Genomic DNA, 13162 nt, shown 5'->3' with positions numbered 1-13162 from the left:
GTCCGCTTGGGCGTGGTCAATTTTCCAATACGATCGACCAGATGTGGCATAGCCAAGAACAATGCAAGCATTGTCTTAAAGGCCGAGTGCGCACGTATGGTCATTGCATGTGTAGTACGTACGGGTTTTCGGTTGCAGTAAATATTTGTACTCAATGCTTCACGCATATCTGATATTCGTTCTGAATCTACTTTGGGGTTCTCCCTGCAGTAAACCCATTAGGTTCTACTGCACTGAGAGTATGAGCACGTTCCGCTAGAGTTTTCCAGATGTTTTATGACACTAGTACAAATAATTATGAGCAGGAAAGTTTTGAAGTCTTAAATACAATTTTCATGACATTACTTGTCAGATATTTTATTGCCTTATTAAACGGAGTCTCTTATTCTCAAACAGGAATAAACATCTTAATTTATAATTTATAAATTATAATTTTAATTTATAATTTATAGAAAGGTATTGTTAATCTTATAATATTGTTGTACAAAATGTGTCCGACGATTCAGCTAGTTTACCAAATCCGGTTCGAAGGACCAAAATGTTTAGAATAACTTAGAGGCCACGAGATGTTATGTGGTAAAAGTGTGCGGGCAAGTGGAAGGGATAGCGTATTAAATTCAATATTAATACATCTGTTTGTTATGCTGTTTATACCGTTAATTTCTAGATACAGGAATGATTCTTGCTGCTGATATCAATCGACGAACTCTTGGTTCTGGGCAGATCACACTTGGTTTTGGCTTAGCATGCGCTTTAACCTAAATCTAAAGAGGTAGGAAGTTGTAAATTTCTGCTTTTCTTGACTTAGTGCACTGATGCTATTTCCTGGGAAGTGAGAGATTGTAAAGGTTTAACCACTTCTTCGAGTTAAGCCGCCTGATGTTTCTGCGATTGCTTCGTGCGTGTAGGGCACGTACTTGGTTGGAGGTTAGGATTGGCAAAGTGGGCGCAAATGGCGCGAATATTGGCCTCGTGAGCTTAGGACCCGAGCTAGGAGGAGTTGACTACTTCGATGTAAGTGCTTGTTTTCGGACTCCAATGAGGGAACTTTTTTTTACTTCCTTTTTCTTTGAGGACTTCAACGTGACTACCCTTTTTTATGTCCAATCAGAAAGCTTGCAAATTATAGAGCGAGGGCAGCGCCTCTCGCGCATTGTCTTCAATCACGAAACTCAGCCTTCTCTTGACCTTCGACGCGCCGGTTGTGGTGGCATGGCAGACTTGACAAGAGGGGGTGGGGGAGTATACATACCGTTAGATTTTACATTTTTGGGTCGAGCAATTCTTTCCAACTGCCTAATGAGTTGGGTTTTCCTGAGTCTAACGACTTGCTGTGCCAAATATTTTATGGGAAGGATTTTTCAGAAGTCTAAAGACTATTTAATGATGTTGTAATGCCAGTTGTTTTATGGGATGTTTTATGGATTATGAAAACGTAATCGTAATCTTGAACAATTATTAATGATCCTTTTGTAGAATTCTTATTTAGAAAATTATTCAAAATTTAGTTGAAAGGATAAATAAATGAATGAATGTATATCGCTGATGCTAATGCTAATGCTATATTACAATAATGTTAACGCGTTGAACTTTATGCTCGCGTCTAAATATTAAGGAGCATATTAGTCGAGAAGTCTATTCTTAATATATGAACGCGTATGCGAGCACATATGGAATGTAGGTAAATTTTTGCATATTTGCAGCAACAATTGACATAATAAGTACAATATCGTATCTTCGGTACAGTTTCTTTATTATACTATCTTCTTTCAGTCAATGTTACTTTATCACACTAGTTATATATAGCTGTGAACTTGATCTCTTTCTTCGCTACATTACTCCTAATTTCAATCAGTATTCTTATATGGTACTAGATTAGGTTATAAGTAGACTGCTCCATTAGCAAGTTTTATCGTAAATAATATTCATTAATTAATTATAAATGCATGGAAAATTCGTAGAAACTATAAAAATGATATTCATCAAAGTTAATCGAAATTATAGTGATGTTATTCTTGACTCGGACTGCCAATGCTTCAATAGCTTAGTTTGCCGCCCACCCTAGCAGACGTTCGGGAAGGAGTGAGATGTAGAGGCTGTATAAGAGTCGTGAGAGTTGGTTAATTATACATTTATTATACAATTTATTACACAATTTACATATGGGTGTTGTAGAATCGTCTTAAATCTTATATGAAGATACGATTTCTTGAACGGCTTCTTATATAGGATGAATTACTACACAAGATGCTTTGAAATCGTTGAATTGATGTTGAATTGAAAATTGCACAGGTAAATAATTACTGCGCACTTCTTGTCAGAGAGTGTGAGATAATGCTAATGGTTGTCTTGAGCCGGTTTTGCCGCCAGCTAACAATAATAGAATAGATAAAGTGTATTAGCGTACTCGCAGCAATATCGTAGTTTAAATCTGATCCATCGGTGAGTTGGACACAATTGCACGCGGCAAAGCTAGCGCCTGTGGCGTGACTCTTATACTCACAGGGATACAATAATCTTCATTTGATCCAGCGGTGAGTTGGACATAATTGCACACGGTTGAGCAAGTGCATGCGGCGTGACTCTTATACTCACAGGGATGCAATCGTCTTGATCTGATCCAGCGGTGAGTTGGACATAATTGCACACGGTTGAGCAAGTGCATGCGGCGTGACTCTTATACTCACCAGGATGCAGTAGTCTTGCTCTGAATTACTAACACTTATTTTTTCGTTGAATGATCTTTAGACTTGGCTTCTATGGACATTTAATTTCTATTACTTGACTTTCCTTGAGATAACCCTTGACCGCCCACTTGAGCTTTTTCTTGAATTATCTCTGCGGACAGTACTTGGCTGTCCACAGCCCTTGGCTGCCTAATTCCAATTGTGTTCCAATTGTCCTGCGACAGCGTCTTTTCGCTGCCTTGTTCCCATCTTTAAGGCCTCTTGCCATGAGTCCCCACTCAAGGAGCTTCTGGTCTTAGTTTTCCAATCAGGGCGCGCCGCTTTTGGGCGGCATGATGAATATGCACGTCCTTTTCCCACTTCATAAGAAATTAGGCTTAGACAATGAAAATATCGAAGGGGTATCTCTGGCGGCAATGCGTGAAGTGGAAGATTTGCCCCTCTCCGGGACTCATTGTGGTGGGGGTGGTTTTTGGTCATGCGTCTTCGCTTGGCTTATGCAAGCAGCAACATTTGTCATACTTGACAACAATGCATGCTTGCTGTTGGCATTGAAGGCACACGTGCGACGCAGATTGTCGAGCGTCGCGCGTGCCGAATTTCGGGTTGCAACAGATTTTAAGAAATGTTTTTCATTCAATTGTTTTGAAATATTTTAATCCTCAAAATATAATCTTGTAAACAAGCTAGTCGGGTTTTGATGGTAAGTCGCAGGGGTCTTCATTGCATTCAAAACAATTACTACGTCTTTAGTACAAAACGCAATAAATGGCTGTTTACGAGTTCACAGATGTACAAACCTTTTCGAGTCTCATGCAACCTTGGCAAGACTTTCTTAGTTTATTGTATCCGTTCGATAATTCTCTTATATCAGCTGTTGAAAGTTTTTCTAGTAAATATAATTCGAGAGATTTTATTTTCACTCTCGAACAGTAATACTATTTTATTTTGTTTTGTAAATTACCATCGTAGTATAAACAAAGTACAACAATACAAAATGAGGAAAAGGAAAACAAAGTTATATAGATAAAAGAGTATGTCTAAATAAAATTAAATACTGGACTATCAAACAGTTGAACTATTGGATGATATTTTTTCCTTTCATTAATCCTATAGCTTTTTCTCAGATCTCTTCTATATTTCTATTGGCATTTCGAAACATCTATAGGAACCATCAAGTAAATTTATAAAAAAAATTATTGAAAAATATATTTACAAAAATATTAAATAATGAATAAAATTGAATTTTAGTGTAATATTCCATTAATTCTGAACTAATACAATAAATAAGAATATAAATATATTATATTATTTTTCATTTATTATGTTTTATCAATAAAGTAAATTAAACAATAAAGTGTTCATGATTTTTTGTTATACAGAATTTTCATATATTGAAAAAAAGGATTTATTTGTTAATAGAATTTAATAACCGAACTAATAAAATAGATTAAATAAAGAATAAATGTATAAAGATAGAATAAATAATTTATTAATTGAAAGAAAATTTATAAATTTAAAGGGAATTAATAAAAATTAAAAATATCAAAAATTTTTAAAGATTTTTATAATACAGTGTATAAAAAATAATGAAACTTAAAATATGTAATATCAAGTAGATTACAAAAAATAATCGTTTTTTTAATAAGAAAAAATGGTAAGTAATTCGATCAAAATTATATGGAGCAAAAATATATAAAAAGGAACAGGTGTATAATTGAATAAACGTATAATTAACAATGTAGAAAATTATTTTGAAATGTTTATTGTAACATGTTATTTATTCATATAATAATATTATAACTTTTATATTGGAAGGATTAAATAAGAAATATATCATATAATAATTGGTATAATACAGAGAATATACCATTTATACTGCAGATATAGATTACTTCCAGATTGCTTATGGTATTTTATAAGATTTTTATAGTGGATTTTATATTAACAAGCTATATTCGTAAAAAACAATTCTATATGGTGTTTAAAGAAATATTAAAAATGTTAAATATTTTTGTTTATATCATCATTTCTAAAAAAAATGCGTTAATATATTTTCTAACTTAATTAGAATACATATACAAAATTTAATTTATATCCGATCAAGATTTATAATAAATAAATTAAATTTGACTTAAGTAAATACGATTGACTTAAAACAATTGGTTAATCTAATACATATGTTTAATACTTGTTAATTATAGTCTTTTATTACCCTAAATTAATCACTTATATTTAATTAATTTATAAAAAAAATCAATGTTTTGTATCAAAATGTCATTATCAGGTATTAATAAATGTTTATAAACATTTACCAATTAATGTTTAAATTAATAAAATCATTAAATATAATTAATATTCCTACATTATAAAATAAATATTAATTTATTCATTATTTTGAAATTAACAAATTTTACATACAGAAATAAATTCAGTCAATATATTAAATTTTTTGTACAGACAACTAATCATTTGAACAGTTTTAAATATAATACAAAATTCATGAGTATCTACAATCATGTCATAAAAATACATTTGTAACATTTTTAACCTAATTGTCAATTAATTTTATTAGATAATTTATTCAAATATGAAATTTTCATGTTCCATATCATTATAAGTTTCTGCTACCCATTCTAATAAATATCTGATTCGTTCAGTTTCTTCATCTAATGATCTATATCTATTAATCGCTTCATTCAAGCACATTGATAACTTTTTTGTTATTGTCTGTAAATTAAATAATTTATTCAGTTAAATTAAAAAATTTTTAATACTTATTTGGTAGTATTATTATTACTATAATAAATCTGTTTTTTTAATTATTAATTTTATTTTTAATTATTTAATTTTATTGTCAAAGCATATTTATAATTTCTTACAATAGTCCATTCATTTCTAAACAAGGCGACAGCTTGTTCACTTAATGCGTCAATTGATAAAACATTCATTTTTAATAACTGACTTAAGAACTTTCCGCAATTTATCCATACATTATCATTATCAGCTTGCATCATCAACATTATATTTCGAGGACTTAGTAATCTGGATAATGGTGAATCTGGATAGGAATATTTAAAACGATCTATTTTCCAAATTTTAAAAAATTTTTCTTGAATTTCAGATGTAAATAAATCATTTCTGAAAATTACTATAAATAATAATAAATTAAAGATAAACTGATGAATGTTTGATAAATAAGTTAAGTGATTATAATTTTCAAATATTTAAACATTATTTATAGTAAGAAAAATCAAAAAGATTAATACGTACTTAAGAATAAGCATAAATCTATACTTAATGATAAAATAGTTATTTCTGATATATATTTCAAATCAGAACGTTGCATTAAACTTTCATATAATTGATTCAAGAATTTAGATAGACTCTCCATTGTTATTGTACTTCCATTTGTTTCTATTAAATCCCAAATAAAACTCTGAAATATTAAATTATAATACTTTTGACATATTCTTTCAGAACAAATATTTATGTTTAAAATATATTACTCTAATATTATGTAAAATACTACTAGGATTTGTAGCGTTTGGATTATGAAGATGTTTATCTATGATTAGTTCATCATAAGGTTTTAAAATTCTATTTAATTCAATATCCATATCTTTTGTGAAAATTGTATCTCTAATAATATGCGAATGAATCCATTGATCTATCCTTTCCATAGCCAGTCTTATTGCAATTTTTACACACATATTTTTAACAGGCTTTGAACAATCCTCAGATAAAAGAGATTCAATAGATTGTATCACACGATATTCACAAATCGTTTGTATAATTTGGTCACATTTTTTTTTAATATTCTCCGAAGCTTTAACTGATAATGTATTTATATCTTTTTGTAAATCAATCTGAAAAATTATAAATATTTATTGAAGGTAAAATTAAGATTTTTATGATTTGAAATAATAATCACCTGTATTAATTTAAAATTTTTCTCCAAAGTTTTATGATAATTTTGTTCATAAAGACCTTTCAATGCTTCCAACATTTTTCTTTTTTCTACAATGAATAAATTATTATAAATATACTTGATACAATTAGATGCCACTCTTTCTGATATATATTCTACAGTTTTTCGTGTTGATATTGCCTGTCCATGAAAAAAGGCTTCTTCTAATTGAATCTATGGTCAAATGTATATAAAATTAAATAATTTCAATCATAATTATTTATAAATCAGTTACATATGTGTATATATATTATTTTCTTTCTATCTTAAATCAGCTATGGTATAAAAACGTTACTTCTCTTATTTGTATAATTAAAGCTTAACAGTAATACAATGGACATAAAAGATAAATAGAATAGTAAGTAAAAAGCAAGAGAGAGGATCTGAAAAATTGAAAATTTCTTTTATTGACAAACAAAAAATCTCTATTTTACTCTATACAGTAAAGACAGTTCAGTATGAACTAAAATAGTAACATATACCTGCTTCAATATACAAATTGTATGTTATACATAATACAATTTTATTTACATTTGTCATTTTATCATGAGATATATTTATATATCCTTGATTATCATATTGCGTAATTAAATATAAAACTCAGAGCTAATATAAATTGTTACATTCTAAAAAATTTTAATATATCTTGCTATTGTCAAAGTATTATAAAGCTAGCCCGTCATTTTTTATACTTTAGTGCCTTAATTTAATTAATCTATATCAAATGTAACAATGTTTTGCATGAAATATTACATAAAATTTTTTTTAATCTTCCCTTTGAAAAACTTAACATAATTGAGGTATTAATGATATAAAAATGAATATAATATATACTTATATACATACCTCTAAATGCTTTGTATTAATTTTCTTAGATGGTTTTTGTAATTGACTAGTGACTGGGGTAATATGTCTATATGAAGTATTATTATTTATAGTTGCATTACCAAATGTTAATAAAATGCTTAATTCTTTTAAGAATGGACAACAATTATATAAAATTCGTTCATCAATTATTTCTAACTTATCTAAAGATAAATCATTACTTATCGAAACTATGGATGTTTCTGTATCAACTAAATTATATTCAAGTTTATTAATTGGTTGCTGAATCTTGTATATTATTCCAACATTTGTATCACTATATTTTGATTGCCAAGAAAAATACAGTTCTTTAGGAAAAATCGGTAATTCAAATAACCATCCGATTGTAAATCTTATTAAAGCAGTAGCTTTTTGAGATATTAAACCTAAATTTATGGCAGAATGGTAATTAGAAGTACGATAAATACAATAGAGTATTTCCAACACCCTTTTATAATATGGTAATTGAAGAGATGCATGATCCATCATAGCTAAATATTCAATTACCCATGGTACTGTTAATGATAATTTTCCTTGAATTGCAGCATTCTGAAGACAATATTCTAAATCAATACGAGGTAAGCTCTAAAATTATAGTTTTTTATGAATTTAATATAAAATGAATGTATAAAAATATGCAATAAATTTTTTGGAAAACTAAACTATATTATATACCTTACTGCGTAAAATAATCTGAGACTTTATTACATCTTCTATCATGCTAGTTTCAGATCTGTAGGGTAAAGAAGTCATAAATCCTAAGAATTTTGAAAGTAATCTTAGACTAGATAGGCACACAGAAAAACTTTGTTTTGTGCGTTGATCAACTTCAGATTCTGTAAGGCCACAAATAATAAAAAATGGAAAATGTAATAAACCACTTACAGCTTAAATAAAATTTTATAGAAACATTAAATCATAATATAAGATATCAGATTGACCTGTTTTTTCAATATCACTTCCAACAAAATGTGAATCATTAAGTTCCATAATTTCATGTATAAAAGTGTTTTCTAAATATGTATAAAACATTGGATGAGATGAATACAAAATAAAATCTTTATAAAATTCTTGTGTTCCAGTAAATGAAGGCAATGGAACTGGACTACTTTGAGATAATGGTGTAACTAATTTTCTTGATAATTTTGTTAATTTTTCAGGATTACTGTCTTTTAAATTCTTAACGAAGCTCAAAGTTTCATTATCTACTAAATCTTCCTATTGACAATTTGTAATATTCAAACTAAATATTGTTTACACCTTATACATATATTAAGCAAATAATGTATTTAAATAATATTTTAAATACAAATAATAGTTATTTTTAATATTTTTTAAATATTAAAATTGATTAAAATCAAAATAATTTTTTATTTTAAGTACATTTATATGATTAAACGATATATTTATTAATAAATCTTTACATGAACAAGGAACATTTTAATAAATTCAATAAGTACCTGCTGATTACTATATATACATGATATAAGCATTTGTGATTTGAAAAGCCGTGTAAAATGAGTAAAATTTGTAACATCTGCATGCATTGTTAGCATAGTTCTAATTTTGCTATTTAAAGCTACTTGGAATTTCCATCCTGGAATTAAATGGTTATCTTCCCAAATTTTTAAAATTTCATAAAACATGTCACGTTGTTTACGAAAACATTGAAAAGCAACAGCTGATGGAAAATTTTCACGGTTATCTGTGTCTATTTGAAAACTCACATTGAAATCTACAGTTCTGAAATATTTAAAAATTATTGATGAAAAATGTATGAAACTTCAATTTTGTTATCACATACCCAACTTGTAGGAGACACTTAAGTTGATTACACTCTGTGACTTTTGTATGATAAATTTTATCCAAACACTTGGAAAGATCAGGATGAAATGTAATAATTTGAGTATTTTCACAAAGTAGTTTTAAAGTTACTCTATCTAGGCATTTTAAAAAAGGCTTTTGATAATAGAGAACTTGAGTAGAAAAGTATACACAATTATGAGGAGTATCAAGATACTTTTTAATATAATCTTTAGCAATATTTAATTCTTCAATATTATTCGCTTTATCATGATCTGTAATATAATCATTATTATTTTCTGAAAATTGTTTCAATTTCTTATTAATTGAATTGATATTTTTGTTTGTATCACCTATTAAATTATAATATGTAAGTTCATCAGTTTTAAAATACTGCTCATTATTTACATTACTATAATTAATATTTTTAACATTGTTTTCTTGTAAATCATCAAATTTTAATGAATTTTGTAATACTAATATATTACTGGGTATATTATCAGATTCGTTGTTTAAATGTATTTTATGGTTTTCTATATTTGTTATTTTATTTAATACAGAAGATTGCTTTGGAACAATATTCTTATATTGAATAGTAATCAGTTGAATAATAAAATATAATTCTGTCATTGGATTAACAATTAAGTTAAAATCTAAAAATCTATTATACAGTACAACTAATATATCTAAAATGTCTACATTCTTCACTAATGCTTTATCAGGAATAATTGCAGAATATGATTGGTTAATCTTATGTGAAGTTTTAAATAATAATTTATTTGATAAATTTTGTTCGTTAATTACTTCCAATGCTGTTTCTGTATTTACATTTGTGATATCAGACTTTCTTTCTCGTTCTTTTTTAACAAGTTTTCTTTCAACTTCAAAAGATGCATTATCTATTGATTTATCGATTGGTGATACATTCACAAACTGTGGATTTTGAGTAAAAGGTCTTGATACAGTTCCAAAAATATTTTGTGTATTCCCTATAATAGAATGATTATTATTAATAAGTATAAGAGAATAAATTATTAATAAAACCTAACATTTATAAATGTATTAGTTTGTTATTTTATATTAAATTAAATATATTATTTACAGAATTTTCCTTCATATTTAATCATTTTGAAACTGTACTTATAAGCCAAAGAATCTCATCCATATTTTAACTTTTTTTTACAGTATTATATGCACAAATTATAAATTATCTCTTTTATTAATTTGATAACTTTTAATACTTGATTCTTCAAAATAACTGTTATATTTTATTATCTTATCATATACAACATATTTCTTTTATAATTGTTTTTTTCTAAAATATTTTTTAAATTAATCTATCAGTAATTTAAAATTACAGTATTTAAAATTACTTTTACTTTAAATGTAAAGATTACCTTTTTCATCTGAATTGTTAAGCCTTGTAGGATTCACCTTCCTTCTTCTGTTACATTTCAAATATTTAATAGAGTTAGATGAAACATTATTTTGATCATTGTCTCTGTGTTCTGTATTTTTTGCAATTATTTTAATATGTTTTTTACTATTGCCTTTTTTTAAACTTCGAATTTCTGTTCCAATAAAATCACCTAAGCAAATATTTTGTCTTGGGCTAATTTTTGAATTTTTAGAAATATTATTTATATTTCTTTCAGATGTACTATTATTTTCTTGAAAATAACTGTTATTAGATAAACTACTATTATACCCATTTTGTGAACATTTTACATTTATTGGATTTAACATAGATGAGTTGTTTTCTAATAACAAAACAGATTTTTGTGAATCTTTCATAGACAGAGAATTCTCTGAAATATTTGAATTATATAATTCTAAAAATTCATTTTTATGAGCATCCGAAGAACGTGTAGTAACATTTAAACTACTTGACATACTTTCTCCGAGGCTTGGGAAAGAAATATTATCAAAACTAACATCTTTACCAACTCTCATATTAATAATTTTTTCATAATCAAAACTTTCATTTTCATTATTAATTTGATTACTATTATTAGGACTATATTTAAGTAGTTCAACATTTTTTTTATATGCAGAATCGCATTTCTGTATTATAGGTGTACTTGTTTGTGGAGTTATATTTGATAAAATTGAATTACTATTTGAAATTTCAATCGGTTTATTAAATACAGTCACACTATCTTCCATAGGTATTGTACTTTTTAAAATTTTACAATCTAACAACTTTTTATCATTTATTGCTGAACTATAACCTGTTGGTGTATATTTTTCAGATGATATATTAACTTCTGTTTCAATTTTTGATTTATGAATATTATTTAAAGTATATTCATAAATATTCTCATTAATATTTGATGACTCTACATCAGTTTTTATACATTTATTGGTATTAATAATCTGTGATTGAGACAATACTGTTTTTCCTGTTTGTTTTGAAAAATTATTATTGTGAAGAATACTAAAAATTAAAATAAAATATTATACAAAAACGATGATTACCTATATAATAAAAATTATATAATTATAATATAAAATTTGAAAAATAATAAGTGTATTATTTATATTATTGTATAATAAAGGTAAATTAATTTAAATAATTATTTTAAACATTTTTTAAATGTTACCTTGTAAATTGGTCATGTAAATAATTTAAAAAAAAAATAACAAATTCTTCTCTGCGACAATTCTTATTAAAATCAGTCCATTTAATATCCTAGAAAATTATATAAAAACTTGTATAAATATTAATAATTTTACAAATAATATATTTTAAGGAATATAAAAATATAATGACATAACCTATATATTTGGAAATGGAATATCTAAAATAAAAATTATAATGTTAAAAACTTACATTAAAATTATCAGTTGTTAACCATTCAATAATTTTTTCAGGTGAAATTTTGAAATTCAATAAATTATTTAGTATTTCTTGTGCCATTTTTGTCATCTACTGTTAATAAAATAAATATTTTAATTACAGCGTTTATTATTAAGCCTTTTAAAATTATTTATCATTTATTTGATAATAATAGATAATTTTTATTCAAATAAAAATATTCATTTGTTTGAGTTTAAATAGTATTATGTTTATAAATAATGATCGTACATCATATTACGCTTAACTATAATCAACAATAAACCTACGTGGTCCGATAATTCCCGCCACTAAAAGATGAGACAACGTGAAACAATCCATTATCATTCTTCTATATTTCGTACTTTTCCTTAGAAACAAATAATCAAAATTAAAAATATTTGAGTTTTGAAAAATGTATAAAAATTACAAATTGCGGTCAAATATTTATGAGCTTATAATATTATCTATTTTTTTCAATTTAAATACTTGTTAAATAAAAAAATAGTGATAAATTTACATGTTCAAATTATATAATAAAAAAATCGTAGATAATTTCATTTTTACATATACATTTATTTCTATTATCTTTATATAATTAATATTTTTATTAAAAATATATAATATTTGTGTAAATAAATTGATTTTTAATATTAATATTTTCATTTAATTTTCTTAACACAATTTAGTTTAACGAATTTAAATTTTATTATACCGATTTCTGAGTTCTATGATTTAGATGAATAATTAAAATTAACTGCAAAATTCATTGAAAAATTTTTTTAAAAAATAAAGAAAATAATTCAAGACTAGAAAAGAGTTATAGATATCCAATTTTTTAGTTAATCAAACAATTTCGCGTTACAAAACTCATAAAATAAAAAATTTTTATGGATAGCAATAATAAACAATAATGCAATTGAATAAAATTATATTAAATAAAAATAGTTAATAGAACAAACTTCTATACATAATGAACAATAATAAATTAAAAATAAATAA

The 13162-nt window shown here is 26.0% G+C and overlaps 1 protein-coding gene across 1 annotated transcript; it reads right to left on the bottom strand.

Annotated features, from left to right (window-relative positions):
* Positions 1 to 5230: 5230 nt before the first annotated feature.
* Positions 5231 to 11490, bottom strand: dlt (codanin-1 like protein dlt). Its single transcript, XM_011504276.1, has 11 exons — positions 10722 to 11490; positions 9326 to 10313; positions 8982 to 9264; positions 8463 to 8739; positions 8197 to 8357; positions 7504 to 8106; positions 6622 to 6831; positions 6197 to 6556; positions 5961 to 6126; positions 5570 to 5838; positions 5231 to 5417 (listed from the first exon to the last, which is right to left on the bottom strand). Exons 1-11 carry the CDS (start codon positions 11488 to 11490, stop codon positions 5268 to 5270), a joined length of 4236 nt encoding a protein of 1411 aa, XP_011502578.1. The 3' UTR covers positions 5231 to 5267.
* Between the last annotated feature and the right edge of the window lie 1672 nt (positions 11491 to 13162).

The sequence above is a fragment of the Ceratosolen solmsi genome, unplaced genomic scaffold, assembly GCF_000503995.2.
Source record: "Ceratosolen solmsi marchali unplaced genomic scaffold, CerSol_1.0 scaffold19, whole genome shotgun sequence".
Taxonomy (NCBI): Eukaryota; Metazoa; Arthropoda; class Insecta; order Hymenoptera; family Agaonidae; genus Ceratosolen; species Ceratosolen solmsi.
The sequence above is the reverse complement of the archived record's forward strand: the minus strand, read 5'-3'. Positions and strand labels throughout refer to the sequence as shown.